The 15,880-nt window shown below is 54.0% G+C and overlaps 7 protein-coding genes across 7 annotated transcripts; 2 read left to right on the top strand and 5 right to left on the bottom strand.

Moving 5' to 3' along the window:
• Positions 1 to 38: 38 nt before the first annotated feature.
• E0L32_003935 (uncharacterized protein) lies at positions 39 to 1,118 on the top strand (the record flags this gene model as incomplete). Its single annotated transcript, XM_031138289.1, has 1 exon — positions 39 to 1,118. The coding sequence occupies one exon, from the start codon at positions 39 to 41 to the stop codon at positions 1,116 to 1,118; it is 1,080 nt and encodes a 359-aa protein (XP_030997997.1).
• Positions 1,119 to 1,343: 225 nt separating this feature from the next.
• E0L32_003934 (uncharacterized protein) lies at positions 1,344 to 2,196 on the bottom strand (the record flags this gene model as incomplete). Its single annotated transcript, XM_031138288.1, has 3 exons — positions 1,344 to 1,754; positions 1,828 to 2,129; positions 2,181 to 2,196. 3 exons carry the CDS (start codon positions 2,194 to 2,196, stop codon positions 1,344 to 1,346), a joined length of 729 nt encoding a protein of 242 aa, XP_030997996.1.
• A 632-nt stretch (positions 2,197 to 2,828) lies between these two features.
• On the bottom strand, positions 2,829 to 3,779 carry E0L32_003933 (uncharacterized protein; the record flags this gene model as incomplete). The annotated part of the gene is made up of 1 exon (XM_031138287.1): positions 2,829 to 3,779. One exon carries the CDS (start codon positions 3,777 to 3,779, stop codon positions 2,829 to 2,831), a length of 951 nt encoding a protein of 316 aa, XP_030997995.1.
• Positions 3,780 to 4,189: 410 nt separating this feature from the next.
• On the bottom strand, positions 4,190 to 6,583 carry E0L32_003932 (uncharacterized protein; the record flags this gene model as incomplete). The annotated part of the gene is made up of 1 exon (XM_031138286.1): positions 4,190 to 6,583. The coding sequence occupies one exon, from the start codon at positions 6,581 to 6,583 to the stop codon at positions 4,190 to 4,192; it is 2,394 nt and encodes a 797-aa protein (XP_030997994.1).
• Positions 6,584 to 8,018: 1,435 nt separating this feature from the next.
• Positions 8,019 to 10,097, bottom strand: E0L32_003931 (uncharacterized protein; the record flags this gene model as incomplete). The annotated part of the gene is made up of 10 exons (XM_031138285.1): positions 8,019 to 8,220; positions 8,286 to 8,391; positions 8,460 to 8,573; positions 8,630 to 8,769; positions 8,825 to 8,954; positions 9,010 to 9,071; positions 9,129 to 9,557; positions 9,645 to 9,835; positions 9,889 to 9,950; positions 10,010 to 10,097. 10 exons carry the CDS (start codon positions 10,095 to 10,097, stop codon positions 8,019 to 8,021), a joined length of 1,524 nt encoding a protein of 507 aa, XP_030997993.1.
• Positions 10,098 to 12,616: 2,519 nt separating this feature from the next.
• Positions 12,617 to 14,285, top strand: E0L32_003930 (uncharacterized protein; the record flags this gene model as incomplete). The annotated part of the gene is made up of 5 exons (XM_031138284.1): positions 12,617 to 13,013; positions 13,065 to 13,149; positions 13,204 to 13,855; positions 13,911 to 13,973; positions 14,034 to 14,285. The coding sequence occupies 5 exons, from the start codon at positions 12,617 to 12,619 to the stop codon at positions 14,283 to 14,285; spliced, it is 1,449 nt and encodes a 482-aa protein (XP_030997992.1).
• Positions 14,286 to 14,316: 31 nt separating this feature from the next.
• E0L32_003929 (uncharacterized protein) lies at positions 14,317 to 15,654 on the bottom strand (the record flags this gene model as incomplete). Its single annotated transcript, XM_031138283.1, has 4 exons — positions 14,317 to 14,461; positions 14,516 to 15,282; positions 15,341 to 15,459; positions 15,525 to 15,654. The coding sequence occupies 4 exons, from the start codon at positions 15,652 to 15,654 to the stop codon at positions 14,317 to 14,319; spliced, it is 1,161 nt and encodes a 386-aa protein (XP_030997991.1).
• Between the last annotated feature and the right edge of the window lie 226 nt (positions 15,655 to 15,880).

Genomic DNA, 15,880 nt, shown 5'->3' with positions numbered 1-15,880 from the left:
ACCAAGCATCGTTATATGTCTTTATGTCTTTAGTAGAGATGCATCAACCTAGCTCGACCTCCGTCAAGGGTACGGAAACCGTGTTAGTCACGGGGGGTTCCGGCTTCCTAGCAGGCCACCTAATCGCCAAACTCATAACTGACGGCTACACGGTGCGTGCTACTATTCGATCCTCATCTAAAGAAGCCGGAGCTAGACAGGCGGTCCTCGATGCAGGGGTGGACACTGCGGACAGGCTGACCTTCCTCGTCGCCGACCTGACCGTGGATGACGGCTGGCCTGAAGCAATGCAGGGCTGTACTTTCGTGCACCATGTTGCCTCGCCATTCCCTTCCTCAGATCCCAAAAACGAGGATGAAGTGATCCGTCCAGCCAAGGAAGGCACTCTCCGAGTCCTCATGTTCGCCCGCAATGCTGGAGTGAAGCGCGTCATCATGACCTCGTCCTTTGCCGCCATAGGGTACGGCCATAAAAGCAAACATTCTTTCAACGAAGAGGACTGGTCCGTCATAGATGGCGAGGTGGCCGTACCGGCCTACCATAAGAGCAAAACCCTGGCGGAGAAGGCTGCATGGGATTTCATCGGAGAAGGACAATCGCTCGAACTCTGCGTCATCAACGCGACTGGCATATTCGGGCCAGTCCTTAGTCCAGATCTCTCATCATCCATCCAGATTGTCAAGAACATGCTTACAGGTGGCATGGCTGCCTGCCCTCAATTGTATTTCGGAGTGGTCGACGTTCGCGATGCTGCGTACCTGCACGTGCTCGCCATGCTCAAGCCCGAGGCGAAAGGGCAGAGAATCATCGCCACAAGCGATGGCGGGCCAACTTCTATGATCGGGATCGCCAACATCATACGGAGAGGGCGGCCTCAGTATGCACGCAGGGTACCGACAAGAGAACTACCAAATTTCGTGGTCCGGACGGCCGCTCTCTTCAGTCCGGCCTTTCGTCGCCTACTCCCTGGACTTGGGGTCTCGAAGCAGATCGATAACTCCAAGGCCATATCGATGGGGTGGAATCCCAGGTCCATTGAGGAATGCATCTGCGATACCGTGGACAGCCTGGTGAGGTACAAGATTGTCGAAGTGGGAGGTGAGGAATCAGGGGTATGAGCTGAATGGGAAGTCAAGATACCCTGAAGTAGTACTAGACCCGAAATTATTATTCCAGCAATCCCTAACCTACATCAGTTTCTTCTTGCATTTAGCTAAGGTGAAGAGCCATAGGACCAAAATTTGTAGGGGATTCATTCAATGGATAGATGCGCTAGAGCACAAAAGAAGGGTACAGGGTCCTACTGGAAATGACGCTCGACCAGAGAGATGGATGATGATCAATCAGAAAAGAACTCTTCGCGCCTTTTGAATTCCGGTGAGATCCCATTGTTCTTGGCTAGCAATGGTCATCCAGTGAGGCCAGTCATGCTCTACCCCATGGCCATGCCTAATTATCTGAGCCATTTCCCAGTAGTCCGGGAACCATCCGGAGGACTCCCAGTCCAGTAGGCCTGATATATGCCCGGCTTCATCGACCAGGATGTTGCGGGGGCCAATATCGCCATGAGTGAAGACGGATATGTCGGACCGCGGCAGCAAGTCTCGAAGGTCAGGAGGGTCGCGATATGATAGGCCGTTGTTCGCAACATAACGTTTCATATATGCGAGCTCGAAGTGCCTGATCATCGAAAGAAGAGGGCGCAATGTCAGAATAGCTGCCGACCAGAGGGTCAAGACAGGGAGAGCCATCAGCTAGGGAATATGCTCCGGGTTCCAGATGTTCAGGAAGCGGGACAGACCGGATCTGCGCAATAAGGTCCCATACGTCTCGACATATTCGTAACTTGGTTGCATCATCGAATCCCGCCCAGACCGAATGCAAGCTGATACCTGGAAGCGTACTCATGTATAGCTCTCCATAGCCAATAGGCCCGTTTCCAGTCTTGTACGACGTCATGTAGATCTTTGGGATGGGTATGCCTGGTGCGTACTCATTGGCAAGGCGCATTGCCGTCTCCTCGTTGGGTCGAACTTTGGCGCCACGTTTGAGTACAATATCTGGCTGCATCAGCGTTACCGTGCACCCTGGCTGCCATGCGAGTTGCTGCTCTTCGAAATCGTCATCCCCTAGACTGTCAGTATGCTGAACTCGGCAACTGAGCCAATGATAAAACTTACATGGTGGATATTCCATTCTCTCAGGTCGGCGGCGCAGTTTGTGATGGGTGGTAAAAACGCTTGTAGTTATTGGGGGAGAAAGATGGATGAACCTAGCAAGAAGCGACTAACTCCCTAGGTAGCCGTAGAAGCCACTTAAAATAGGGTGGGGGGGGGGGGGGGGGGGGCAATACCCGCCGAGTATGAACACCAGAACGTGACTTTAATTCTCCGAGTATTCGACACGGCATTGGTCTGGCCCTGTGACCAAGGATCCTTCATTCCATGCAACTGAGGTTCCATACAACAGACTCAACCTTGAGGGGCAAGGTAGTGAGCCGAGACTCTGTCAGTGATTTCCTCAGTGCTGTCGTTCCAAGATATTCCCTTCACAGTTGTACCATTTCTTTGAGCATAAGAAAAGAATTGAAGTGGGACAGTTGAATTATCTTCCAACTAGTTTTTTTTTCTTTAGATATGGGCCAAGAGAATTTTAGGCGGCTTAATTAATATACATCCCCATTAATACACTTCCCCAGTTCCAAGATGTTAACTTCTTTCCAGGCTAATACTCCCAGGAATTTTGAAAAATAGTTTGTGCAGAAAGGTATGCAACTTTTTAAGTGAATAGGTTAGCCTCTGAAAAACTTGTTTCGCATCGATTGTCACTTAGTTTCTCCGTATTGTTTGGTTCTGGGTTTGGGTGATCTGAGGAAGCCATGGAGTAGGAAGAGGCTTCTCGCCCCTCTGTCTGCGCCAGTGGTTCGTGGAGCGGAGTAGATCGACACAATTGTCAAAGAGCCAGGCCCATTTGTAGAGTACCCTTGGAGTGATCTCGTAAGCCATAGGATCCCAAGGTTCGCCCCATATGAGGAACCCTGCGCTTTTCTGATCCTTTGAACAGGACCCAAACAGATCGTGACACAGCTCGTCCTCGTCGTACTGCCACATGCGGCTGATTAAGGCATCCCTGACCGAGCTCATAGGATAAAGATCTAGCCAGGGGTGATGAATTGTGGTCCTTTGTAGGGCAGTCGGCTCAAGGGTTGGCGGTACCACAGACTTGGCTGGTTGATAGGAGACGAAAGGTGAGAGGATATCATGGCGGAGGTCGTCCATCGATAGACCGATGGATTTTGCATTCGAGGCCATGGCGATGAAGATGTTGTACTGCGTCACTGGAAGTAGTAGCCGACCCTGCATAATGGCTGAAGCGGACCCGTCGAGAGCTTCCTGCTGGATATGGCATATAAACCTTTTACGATCCGTTATGTCGAGATCACAGAAACGCCTGGAAGCGGCCTCTAATAGGCTCTCGCCACCGCTCCTCCCAGGGGTCAAGTTGATGCTGAGAGACGTGTCCGTTGCATCCGTTGTGGGATATCGAGCTGCGTCAGCCATTTCAGTGTAGATGATCCATTTGCGAGTTTGACCGAAGGGGCCAGCCGAGGCGGCACTGTGGGCGGCTTTTCTTTTGGCTCCTTGAGAGCACATGTGAGCCTCACTTCCACAAGGCAAGCACTTGATGATCTGGAGAGGACCAATTGCAGACTTACGACTGTTTCTTTGATTAATGCGGTTCTGCTCTCGTCGATGCTGGCTTGTACTTTGTCCGACCATGTTAAGGTTGGAGAGGCAGTCGGCTACCCGGGAAATACGGGGATTTGGTGTCTTCGGCGCGATTTCGCAAACTAGATGCTCTTAATATCTCGTCCTGCTTTGTTCACATTTGACAGAGATGACAACCATGCTTAGCCTAACGATCACCCGCTTCAGCTCATGGCTATGACTAATCACATCGAGGTTCTGCCACCACAGACCGCTGTTTTCCAGACGAACAGTCACGCTTGTGTTCTCTGCAACACACATTTGCAGGCAATTGAAGCTTCCTGATTCCTGAGCGGCACCTCATGGCACAGCGAGGGGGCATAAACGAGATAAGCAACAGTAGAATCGAAGAGACCCAAAACCCGAAAAAAACATATTTTTCTAATATTACTCTTCTTACTCGTTTTCATCACCGTCCTCAATTACTCTGGAACCAGCACCTTGAGCTGGTACGTCTCGCCAGCCTTGATGTTCTTGATCTTGGCCTCCGATAACCTCTTGTCGTCCTGCTCAACCACCACATCTTTGACTTCTCCACTCCTCGAAATGTCCAGCTGGAATGTCGCACCCCGGAACAGCCGCTGGACCTTCATTCCGGTCCATTCCTTGGGCATCTGCGGGCGAATGCACAGACCCTCAGCATCGCCACGCAGGCCGCAAAGACCTTCGATGAAGCACCTGTACGCCCACGACACGGTGCCTGTGTTGAACAGCTGGCTACTTCTACCCGCCGTGCGCGGGTACTGCTTCCATGCGCCGCGGTAGTAGTTGGGGATGTACACGGGCAGCTGCCCACGCTGGCGGTAGTCCTCCTCTCCCGGGCCGGGGATCAGCTGCCGCAGCGCCCGATAGGCCCGTTCCGCCTCTCCGGCCTGCTGTTTCTCGCCACCCTCTCCGCGCATGCCCAGCGTGTACAGCGCGTAGATGTAGAATACGGACGCGTGGTTGTACACGGCGCCGTTCTCGGCCGAGCCGGGGTACTTTTGCGTCACGCGGCCGACGTCCTCGCGCATGCCGCTGAAGGGCGGGGCGAACATGGCCACGCCGTAGGGCGTCGCGAGCTGCTCGTCGACGGCCGGGATCATGCGCGTGCGCTGCTCGGGCGTCGCGCCGCCCGAGAGGATGGACCAGGCCTGCGGGTTGAGCCAGATGCGGCCCTCGGCGTCCTCCTTGATGCCGAAAGTCACGCCGTCGTCGGTGATGCCGCGGGCGTACCAGTCGCCGTCCCAGAGGTGCTTCTCGGCCGCCGCGTTGCACTCGGCCGCGCCGGCGCGGTAGTGCCTCGCGAGGTCCTCCTTTCCTTGGTTCTCGCAGATGTCGGCCCAGAGGTTGAGAGCGTAGGCGGTGGCGAGGGTGAGCCAGCCGGAGACGCCCTTGCCCTTGTAGCCGACCATGTTCATGGGGTCGCACCAGTCGCCCTGGGCAATGTAGCTGAGGCCGCGCTCGTCGCGCGCGCCGAGCAGCCAGTCCATGGCGCGGCTGAAGCGGTCAAAGACGGTAAGGGCGTCGCCGCCCTCGGACTTGACGACCTCGTCGAGCAGGGCGTAGTCGGCCGTCTCGGCGAGGTAGACCTCGAGCGCGACGGGCAGCCAGACGCAGTGGTCCGTGTGGGGAATCTGGTTGATGTACTTGAGCTCAGCGCCCTCAACGAGAATGATCCCGTCGGGCATGGCGCCCGTCGCCTCTTGCTGCGACAGGGAGAGGAGGAAGGCCTTGCGGGCGTACGCCGGGTTGATGTAGGTCATGCCCATGCTGTCCTGGAGGTAATTCCTCGTCTGTGGATCCGTGGTCAGTCGATTTACATCGCCGTGGTAGAACTGCTGGCGCGGCAGCCAGTGGTTGACAAAGTTGTTGAGCTCCTTGTCGGGCGTGTCGATCTGCAGACACCCCCGCCCTTGCTGGATGTACGTGGTGTAGTCCGCGGCTACCTGGGCGAAGCCCGCTTTGCTCAGGTACTTCTCGCGCATAGACTTGATCTCTGCGTCGTCAAAGGCGGGACCGAAGAGAAAGCGGTATTCCCGCTTTCCGTCGGCCTCGAGCTGCACGCGGTACTGTACGGCGGCCGTGGGCGTCTCATACCGAGCGTCGCTGCGGGTGAGCTCTTCGGCCATCACAGCTTCTGGTGCGTGCAGGCCACTATCCCCCTCGAAGGCACCCTGCATGGCGTCCCATGAGTCCGGAGCAGTCTCGCAAGCAAAGTACGTCTTGTCCTTGAGATGCTTGTTCTTGAAGTAATCCTCGGCCTTTTGGTAGGGAGTGATGCTGGTGCCAACTACGGACAGCAGGTCTTGACGCCACTCGCAGGACTGGTTCATCCAGGACATGTAGCCAATGGGGAAGTAGGCATAGACGCTGACCTTGCGCGGCCTGCCGGAGACGTTGGTCACCTTGACGGCCCACAGCTCAGCGACGTCCTCGGTCGGCAGGCGTACAGTCATATCGACGCGGATGCCTAGGTGCTCGACCGTCCAGGAGATATCGCTCTTGCCGATGGAGAAGACGAAGCGGTCCAGCTTGGCGCGGACGGGCTCGTAGGGGGCCGAAAAGAGCTCGCTCGTCTCCTCATCCTTGATATAGACGAAGCGACCTGGGTGGTGGGCGTAGTAGTTCTGCTCGGGCTGCATAAAAGTCCTGGCCTCGAGATTCGGGGCGTGGGCGTACTTGGCTGGCTCGGGCTGCATGAACTGGGCAGTAGCGTAGCCCCGGCAGGTGATCTGGATCATCATCCGCTGGTTCCACAAGAAGCCGCCAGACTTGGGCAGGGCTGTCGGGCTGGTGAGCTCATACCGCTCGCCGTGGTGTGTCGGACCCAGCATGTTGTCTGTATAGTTCTGTGTGTTGTACTGATCCGTGATGATGGGATGTGGTGATTTGATTTTCCGAGTGATTCTTTTCGCGGTTTCGCCCTTTCTCTGGCACTAGGGGTATCAAGCGAAAGCAATGGCCCTTCTGAGTATCTAGTATCTGTACGTGTGTACGGGCATGTATATCTCTCCCTGGTGTCGCTGCACCATTCCAGGCGAAGGTGCAATCGAGCTCTCTATATGGCTGGGCAGTGGTATGGTATGATGGTGCGTGGTTTAGCACTTGCATGCAAAGTTTGACCTCTCGGAAGCAACCAGTGAGGAAGTACGACGTTTGTCGTGAGAAGAAGGAGAATAAAGAAGTCTCAAATGATAGACAGATGTATGTCGTGGCATCTGTCGGTGAGCAGCACCGTTTTTCATACCAATGGGCTGGGATCTCAACCCCAGAGGCACCAAGCACACGGCTCCCGGGCTTCCGGGCCGACGAGGCGGCGTTTCGGCGGGGCACGTGGGGGCTTTCAAAGGCTTTGACCAAGATTGGGCCCACGATTTCCAGCGGTTTCGGGACTGTTGGTGGAGCAGATCCCAACGCCAGTGCCCATTCCGGCGGTCTCCATCTCCCAGCAGACCGGCAGCCCAGTGGATTTCGGCCAACGGCGGCGCGTGGTGCTTCGAACCTAGTCAGGGCAGGAGACAAACTGTCTTCAAAATCTCCTGTCCTGCCGCTCTCCAGCCCAGCCCTGTCTAGCCCTGGATTGTTCCCCGCTGTGAGCTGAGCCTGTCATGTGTGCATGTGCCTGGAGATATTTTCCGAGATGGCTCCTCCTGCAGATCCTTCAGGTCTCTCAAGCTGTCGCAGTTAAACATTTGGGGCTTGGATCATGACGTGCATAGCAAGCCATGCCATGGTCACTGGGATCTCATTGCCAAGACGCCGCCCGAGTCTCGTCCACGAATCCTTTCATCATTGAGCTCTCAATGGAATCCGATATCGCAAAAGGCAAACAATCCTGTCGCATTTTCTGGGGTTATTTCTGGATCGTCAATTTAGGCTAGCATGGGAAATCAGTCCAATGTGCCTGATCCAAAGTCCGCCCTCCACTTACTCATCGCAGAAATGACCGCACCCTCTTCAAAGATCAGCATTTCTGACAACGTGCATCGATAGGCGCAGTCAATTCGAGAAATGTCGTTTCAGATCTTGTATGATTACACCATGTTTCATGCACCTCTCACAATCTGCGCCCAATCCCTGCGCCGAAGATGATCACAAGAGATCACCATCACCGACCGTCCACCCGAAAACAAACACTCGGCAGTTGCGTGCTGGCTTGCAAATGATGTCCCTTTGCCACGCGTCACCTCGGCAATTGACTGACGCACATCATCCAATCCATCCACTCTGCCGTCAATGAGTGACAGCCAGCTGTCCCGGGCGGTTCGTTTAGGCGCCGGTCGCCGCGGCGGCGCTCTGGGCATTCTCCGAGCGGCCGGCCTGTGTGGGGGTGTTCTCGACGTGCTCCTGGGTCTGCCTGAGCTTCTCCTCCGCCGCGACCGCTTCAGCCAACACCTCCTGCTCCGATACCAGCACAACCTTGTCTCCGAAGGCGGCCGCGATCTCCTCGAGTGTGCTTCTTCTAGTCTCACTGTGTGGAAAATCAGCCAATCATGGCTCCGTGGACAACGCCAAGCTGAAGGGAACAAGACTTACGGGAAGTAAAACCATGCAATGACGAGGAAGAACGACGTGCAGCCCACAAAGACGTAGTAATAATTCTCCTTGATGTTCGCAAAGGCGCTAGGTCCGGCCTCCGTAACTGTAGAGGTTGCAACAATTAGCACCCAGCCACTGTTCATTCTTATTTTTCTGCAGCGAGTGACTTACTGCCGACATTCACAATGAAGTGAGAAGCCGACGCAATGCCCATGACCTTGCTGCGCAGAGCAATAGGCAAAATCTCCGCGCCGTACAGCCATGTAGTGCTGTTAAGCATACCGTCTGCAATAGAGGGTTAGCTTGAGTGCTGTGATTAGATCTGGGCCTGAAGAGCTTACAGTAGATAATGGCAAAGAGGTAGATGCCCAGCACGGTGAAGCCCTTTCCGACTATATTGTCGGTGTTCTGGAAGAAGCGTTGCATCACGGCGGCATAGATCTCAATCAGGATCACACCGGTCAGGCCGGCCAACAACATCCTATGGTACTGTTAAGAGTCATAATCACGCCATCGCGGCGTCAGGAAGCACATACTTGCGGCGGCCCCACTGATCGGTCAGGAACTTTGTGGTAATGGCATTCGATGTGAAGCAGAGCGTTCCGTACACTCCAGCGAGGAGTAGGATGATCTGGGGTTGGAGGCCGAGACTCTTGTAGAGGATGGCTGAGTTTCTTGTGAGCAACGAAACCGGCACAGGCATGCAAGCATCGGGACTTACTCTGGTAATATTGAATGACATTCACACCAGTCAGACTGGTCATGGTCTGGACGGCGATTGACCTGCAAGAGGGTGTGTCAATACAATAAAACGAGCGGGAAAGCTAGAGCAAAACGTACGCCAAAGCACGATGACGGAAAAGTTTGAAGATCTCGCGATACGTCTTGATCTCGCGCTCCATCTCGTACTCGATCTGCGCGTGCATCATGGCAAACTCGGCCTGCACCTCGTGCGAGCCCAGGTCGCGCCGGATCCTGAGGAACTCGGCGCGCGCCTCCTCGACTTTGCCGTTGCGCAGCAGCTGGCGCGGCGAGTTGGGCATGAAAGTCGCCAGGCCGACAAACATGATGACACCCCAGGGAACCTGGATGCCGAGGGGCAGGCGCCACTGCGTAGCGCCGTAGGGTGCGTACGAGCAGGCAAAGCCGACCCAGTTGGACATCATGGTGCCGAAGGAGATGCCGCAGCCCGAGATGCCGCCAATGAGACCGCGCTGGTGTGGGGCCGAGATCTCGCTCAGGTAGATGGGGACGGTTGAGACCATGCCACTGTGTATGGGTGATGGGTGATCAGTACCAGTATCTCGGCTACCTGCCGAGCTGGTTAGGGACAGGCCGGGGGGACGAAGAGCTTACCCGACAGCAATACCGGCGAGGACACGGCCAGCCAGAAACATGCCGATGTTGACCGACGCGGTCTGGACCACGGTGCCGATGGTGACGATGATGCACATGAGCTGCATGAATCGGATGCGCCCGAGCTTGTCGGCGATGGCAGTCTGGAGTAGAGCTCCCACTGCCTCGCCGGCGATATACACGGCGACAACCTAGACTATCGTATTAGAGAAGGTCGTATAGTCCCATTCTCGGTATGACTTACTGCTCCGGTGAGGCCATTGGAGGGATGGCCCATGTAATCGATCCAACTCTGATGCGCGATAGCTATGGAGCAGGGGGTGAGTGACATGGGATGGCTCATCGAAGTGATAATATCGACTTACTCGTCGTCACGATACCGGTATCAAAACCCTGGTCAACGAGGATTAGCTGACTGATGGTGACGATGGTGCCCGTAGGGTGCGATATCATCGAGGACATACAAAGAGAAAGGTGCCGAGAGCGGCAAACAGCGCAATGCCGAAGGTGTAAAGGCTGCCCTTCGCCATGGTTCGTCACAAGCCAAAGTCTCAGGGAGTTGTCAGCGGTGAAGGAAAACACAAGGTCCAAATAGTTACAGTCGGGTCAGATCTCCGGATGCCAGATGGTGTGATGCAAGGGCCAGAATGCACAGGCGTGGAGGCGGCTCAGCTGCAGGAGAGAATCAAAATCCCCGAACCAGAGCGTGGCAGAGGGATGGGGGAGGGCAGATCGTCAGGTTAATAAAGTGACAGATCTCTCCTCAGTTCAAGGAACAGATCAACCGAGTACCTAGGTCGCAGATGAGCTAGGGTCGTCATTGCACCGAGATCAGGCATAGGGGTTCGCCAGGTCTTGCCACATCCGACCTGGTCGGTATCTGGTCTTTCGGACTCCCACGCCATCCCCCGCGAATTTGGCGTCACTGTGTCGATCACCCTGGGGCTTGTGGGGTTAGTGGAATGCTTCTCCTTAATCAAGGCCGTAAACACTGGCCAAGCCCCGCAAATATCTCCAGAGTCAACCTTGGAACGTCTCTTGACTGCCAGTCTTTCTCTCTTGCCCTGCGGGTCATGTGGAGTGGTCCCGTTCCTCGAAACGGTCTCCAGCTGCTCGCTGCTAACAAAAACAAAGGCAAAAGCCGACGGCTTTTTGGGATGCGAGCCAAGACTCGACGTTCGATGGCAAGCAATCAGGAACCCCGTCAGCGGCGCAACCCTACCGGCCTTCTCTCCGGTCGCTTATTCCCGGTTTGGTATCCCGAAGCGCGCTTCGTCCGCCGAGACGAGGTTAGGGCCAAAAGTTGAAATGCAGCTTGAGCGTCGGTCGGCAATTAATGGCGGATCGGTCTATCCGGGGCCGCGACGCGTGTGTATTGGCTGGCTTCATGTAGATATGGGACGGTGATCCGACGCTGAGATGCGTACTGCACGTGGTATACCCTATTAATCTCGAATCATATGTGTTGTCTGGACAAGGGATCTAGGGTGAGCAAATATTGAACTTCCGCTTCCGGGGCTGATCGCCGTTGCTGTTTGATAGGAGATGTGTAATCTAACAGCCCGCGAAAAGGAATGTCACAACCATGACAACTATGAAGGATTGATTCGCTCAATCGATGCGTCTTTATGCACATATAAGCTGACACGGCCCTGCTCCATCCTTCCATGTCACCCTGCAAAGCAATATCGGCCTGTCACGTCGCAGTGGCCCTTGTCGGTGGCCCACTCATTGGGGAGATGGACGCTGGTTTGCTGTTGCTGTTGCTGTACTCTGCAACAGACCGACGACGCTCGAGTACGCCTATTCAGCTTCATTTCATGTCTCAGGCATGCCACTTCATCGCCGAAATACTGGCTTGATTTCCACAAACGTCGCTCCCAGCGGCACTGATGAGCAAGATTCACCGACTTGATTCAATGAGTAAATGTCTCCCAGACCGCCGCTGGGTCCCGGACGGCGAAATAATCGCACTTGGGTGTCTTCCTCAAGCCCTCAAATGTATTACTTAAGCGCCTGTTGTTCCGCATATGCCGTGCTGGTCCGCGCCTTCAATATCGCCATCTGTGGTTGAAGAACTCAGAGAACTTCGCATTATCTCCTTCGTATATCACTTGCTTGGTGACGTACTGACACAATGGTGTCCGTGCATGCCAAGATCAGGGGTGGTCCGGCTGGCGGATGCGAGGCTACGGAACACATCGACTGAATGCTGCGCCATCGGAGTTGGTTTTTGATTTGTCGTTCGGATATCTAACATAGCAAGGAGCTTGGTTATACCAGACCAATGACGGCGGAGCTATAATAGCAGTAATTCGGAACTACTTGAATCGACTTAGCAACCAGGATGTAGTCCATGCCTAAGCAGACCACATTCAAGTACTGATATTTCTATCCAATTCTAGCTCCTGAATTAATGTTGTAGACTTACTCAATTGTGTATCGCAACTCGAGAAATCCGTGCTATGACCCCTATCCGCCATCATTACTGCTTACCACGTTAGTGATGTCATATATGTATTGATGATTTTGCTTTCTTTTGAATCTTTTTCGTTTTCGACGAGGGAAAATCTTTATCTTGGCCTACTATTGGGTGGAACGATTGGCAGGGCTTGCATCAAAAGTGATCTGCAGTTCGGACAAATCATGATTGCATGTTCCGTCCAATGCTTGCCTAATCCCTCTGCCTGCGTCTCCGCCTGCAATTCTGCCTTTGCTGCACCGCCCATATGGATGGAGCCACATGCGGTGCCGATTCCCCGCACCAGCATTTAGCAATGGACTTTTGCGTCGCAGGGGGCCCAAGCCCTGACGGACCTCGACTTTCTGACCGCACGCTCAAGTGCTAGAACCCGGAATTTCCTCACCTCTGATATCTCGCCTGGCCCTGGCGTCTCGTGTAACAAATTACTTTGTGTTCTTAGTCGAACTTCAGTCCAACACGGTAACGCAACAACCACCCAAACGCCAGGATGGACTCCGAAAAGGCGCAAGACAGCCCGCTGTCCGAATCGCCACCCGAACAATACTCTGTCTTCACAAAGATTGAGAAGCGATGTATCACTGCCATGGTAGCATACGCTGCGGCCTTCTCAACTCTGAGCAGTTTCATCTACTTTCCCGCTATAAGCCAACTGGCCGACTCACTCTCAGTCTCGATTGATAAGATCAACTTAACGATCACTTCGTACATGGCTGTCGCAACTGTCGCCCCGGCTTTGATGGGAGATGCCGCTGATATCCTCGGTCGAAGACCAACGTATCTCGTTGCTCTCACTTTGTACGTCGCAGTAAACATCGTAACTGCCTCGGCCCATTCCTACGTTGCTCTCTTGGTTCTGAGGTTGTTTCAGGCCTTGGCAATTTCTGGTAAGACATTGAATTCCTGACTAAACACGACAATAACATTGATTGGAAAAGGTGTTTTCTCGGTTGCGTACGGCGTAGTGACGGATATCGCAACACCTGCTGAGCGTGGGTCCTATGTTGCTGCTGTCTCCTTTGCGTACGTCGACAATGCCTTGTTTTACTCAACGCACGACTGACAGCCAACCCATAGCTCTACAATTGCTCCTAGTCTGGGGCCAATCCTGGGAGGGACATTGACCTATGCTGCCGGTTGGCCCTGGATCTTTTGGTTCTTGGCTCTTGCATCTGGCTCTTGTCTTGTTATCATGGTGTTCTGCCTCCCAGAAACTTCCCGCAATCTCGTTGGGAATGGCTCTATCAGACCCATGAGGTACTTGCAGCTGCCCATGCGCGGCTTCATGAGCCATTGGGAAAAGACTGACCAAGCTCCAAGGCCGTTGTTGCGGATCCCCAACCCCATCAAGTCACTCAAGATCCTCATCCGCAAGGACAACATCATCATCACGCTGGCCTGCGGCCTCATGTACTCGGTCTACACTTGCATCTGTGCCTCGCTTTCCGTCCATTTCATTGAGATCTACAGGCTCAACCAGTTGCAAACTGGTCTCATTTACATCCCATTCGGTTTCGGCGGCACGGTCTCGTCGTTCTTCTGCGGCCCGTTGCTGAACAGGGCGTATCGTCACATAAGAATCAAGCAGGGGCTCTCTACAGACCAGTCCGTCGCAGATAACCTTGACCACTTTCCAGTGGAGAAGGCCCGCCTCGTGGTCATATGGGTACCGCTGTCGATGACAATCATGTGCTTGGTGGCTTTTGGCTGGACACTTCACTTCCATCTTGTAGGGCCCTGTGTCCTCACTCTAAACTCTCGGATTTGCGACTAACATGTTTCAGCACATTGCCATTCCTCTCTGCCTCCAATTCATACTTGGACTGGTCATGCAACTAGATTTCAGTGTCAGTTTACTCTGTTCATCATACCCGAGGTCTGTAACAGGAGGCTGACTACCTTCATAGATATACAATGCTCTCCTCGTCGACAAGAACCACCGAAATCCGGCAGCAGCTCAAGCTTCGAGCAATATAGTGCGTTGCGGAATGGCAGCCATTGTAGTGGCCTTCTTGCAGAACCTGATCGATGCGCTCGGTATCGGGTGGACATATACATTCATGGCTGGACTATGTGTGATCGTCACCGGGTTGTTCCTGGTCGACTACCTCTACGGCACGGCTTGGAGACAAAAGTACCTCAGCAAATCGCAGACGTAGATCTATATCTATATAGACACTTCCGAATACTCTATTCTAATTGACGCACGATATGTGGGACATAAGCACCTGTGACACTGATGTCCTGCTGCGGGTCATACTTGCCCAGCTCCGGGTCCGCTTCGAGCTCCTCTGGACAGTACTTCTCGATGAGGAATAGCATGTCATTATAGGCACTGTTTGGCCCGTATCAGCATTACCGAATGGGCATGACTGTGGTAGATACTCACACTTGTCTGGATGTACTCCCTGGATGGCCTGCAGAATCGTTGATGTTGATATGAAGAGCGTAGATGCGGTTGCGGTCATCCCATTCGTCAGCTGGCTCAGACGGCGGGATATGCATTTGGTACAGTCGCTGGTACACCGGATTGTTGAAGTACGAGGCCCAGGACCCTCTCCAGGTACCAAACTCCATCTCATTGTGGGCATACGTGCAGCCGGGGTCGAAGATGAGAGTCTCTCCGGTTTCCATGTCGATGCCCACGTTCTGCTCCCAGATGTCACCATGGATCAACACAGGCTCTAGAATACGGCCATCCGATTGAAGTGCCCCTAGGACCCTAGGTATAACCCTGTTGATGACGATCCTGCAGGCGCGGTCGTACTCTGGCCAGGGTGGGTTGGCCTGGTTGTCATATCGGATGACATCTTCCAACAGGTGGGTAAACGAGGCAGCCCATGTATCCTCCCACGGTACAGTGCGCTGCATCTGTCCACAGACAGTTGCGCAATGGAACCCAAACATTCCATTGGGTGACCTTTTGCTCTGGTGAAGATTAGCAATCTTCTCGACAAACGAGGCCGGCTCTGGTGCTGTGGCCATGTCCATGTCGTGAAAGTCGCCGAGGAAGAAGTAGTAGTGAGTGTTGTTGTAGTCATATTCTCCCCATGCGCGGGCCTTTGGACCGAAGCCAGGGCCTACGGCCTCTTCAATGACAAGCTGCGATTCATACTCGCCCTCACACAGGGCTTTGGCACTCCATCCGCAGGCGACCTAGTCGGCACGCTAAGAATTTCCTTAAGTGTGACTTAGGGGGAGAAGCGCAGCCTACCTTGAGGAAGTATCTCTTCTGGCTGCCATCAGGCTCTTTTACTGTGACCTTGGCAGTTTTAGCCCAGGCAGACACGCCAGATGAGACGGCAGAGATGATCTTGGTGCCCGGGGGCATAGCTGAGATGATAAGAGTCATCGGTTAGCCTCTGCCCCACACATCTTCGCTGGAGAAGAGAAAATACCCTTGAAGATGGTCTGATGGATTGGGTAGTTGCCCTCGATTCCAGACACGAACTCCTCTTCTGGTTGGTGATCATCGCGCACCACAACGCTGCTGCCGCCTCCAAAGTCCGATGCGACCTTGATTGCCATTTTGTCGCGACTTTAAGACGATACTAGTCGGCCAAGGATATCCCACAAACCCTGTTCCGCAGTGAAGCCGAGTACCGAACCACTTATATGTACGAAGCGTTCATGGGATGGAAGATTGGGCTCCAACTGAGGCCTCTGAGGAGTTTCAGGTTTTGTTTAAGATTTCAGCCTTGTCCTCTGCCTGCGTCAAAGATCTGCAGCGCAAAGACCGTCTCTCCGACAGCAA

Source organism: Thyridium curvatum (assembly GCF_004353045.1).
Source record: "Thyridium curvatum strain D216 chromosome Unknown NODE_18_length_519074_cov_76.432364, whole genome shotgun sequence".
Taxonomy (NCBI): Eukaryota; Fungi; Ascomycota; class Sordariomycetes; order Thyridiales; family Thyridiaceae; genus Thyridium; species Thyridium curvatum.
This window is presented reverse-complemented; position numbering and strand designations above follow the sequence as displayed.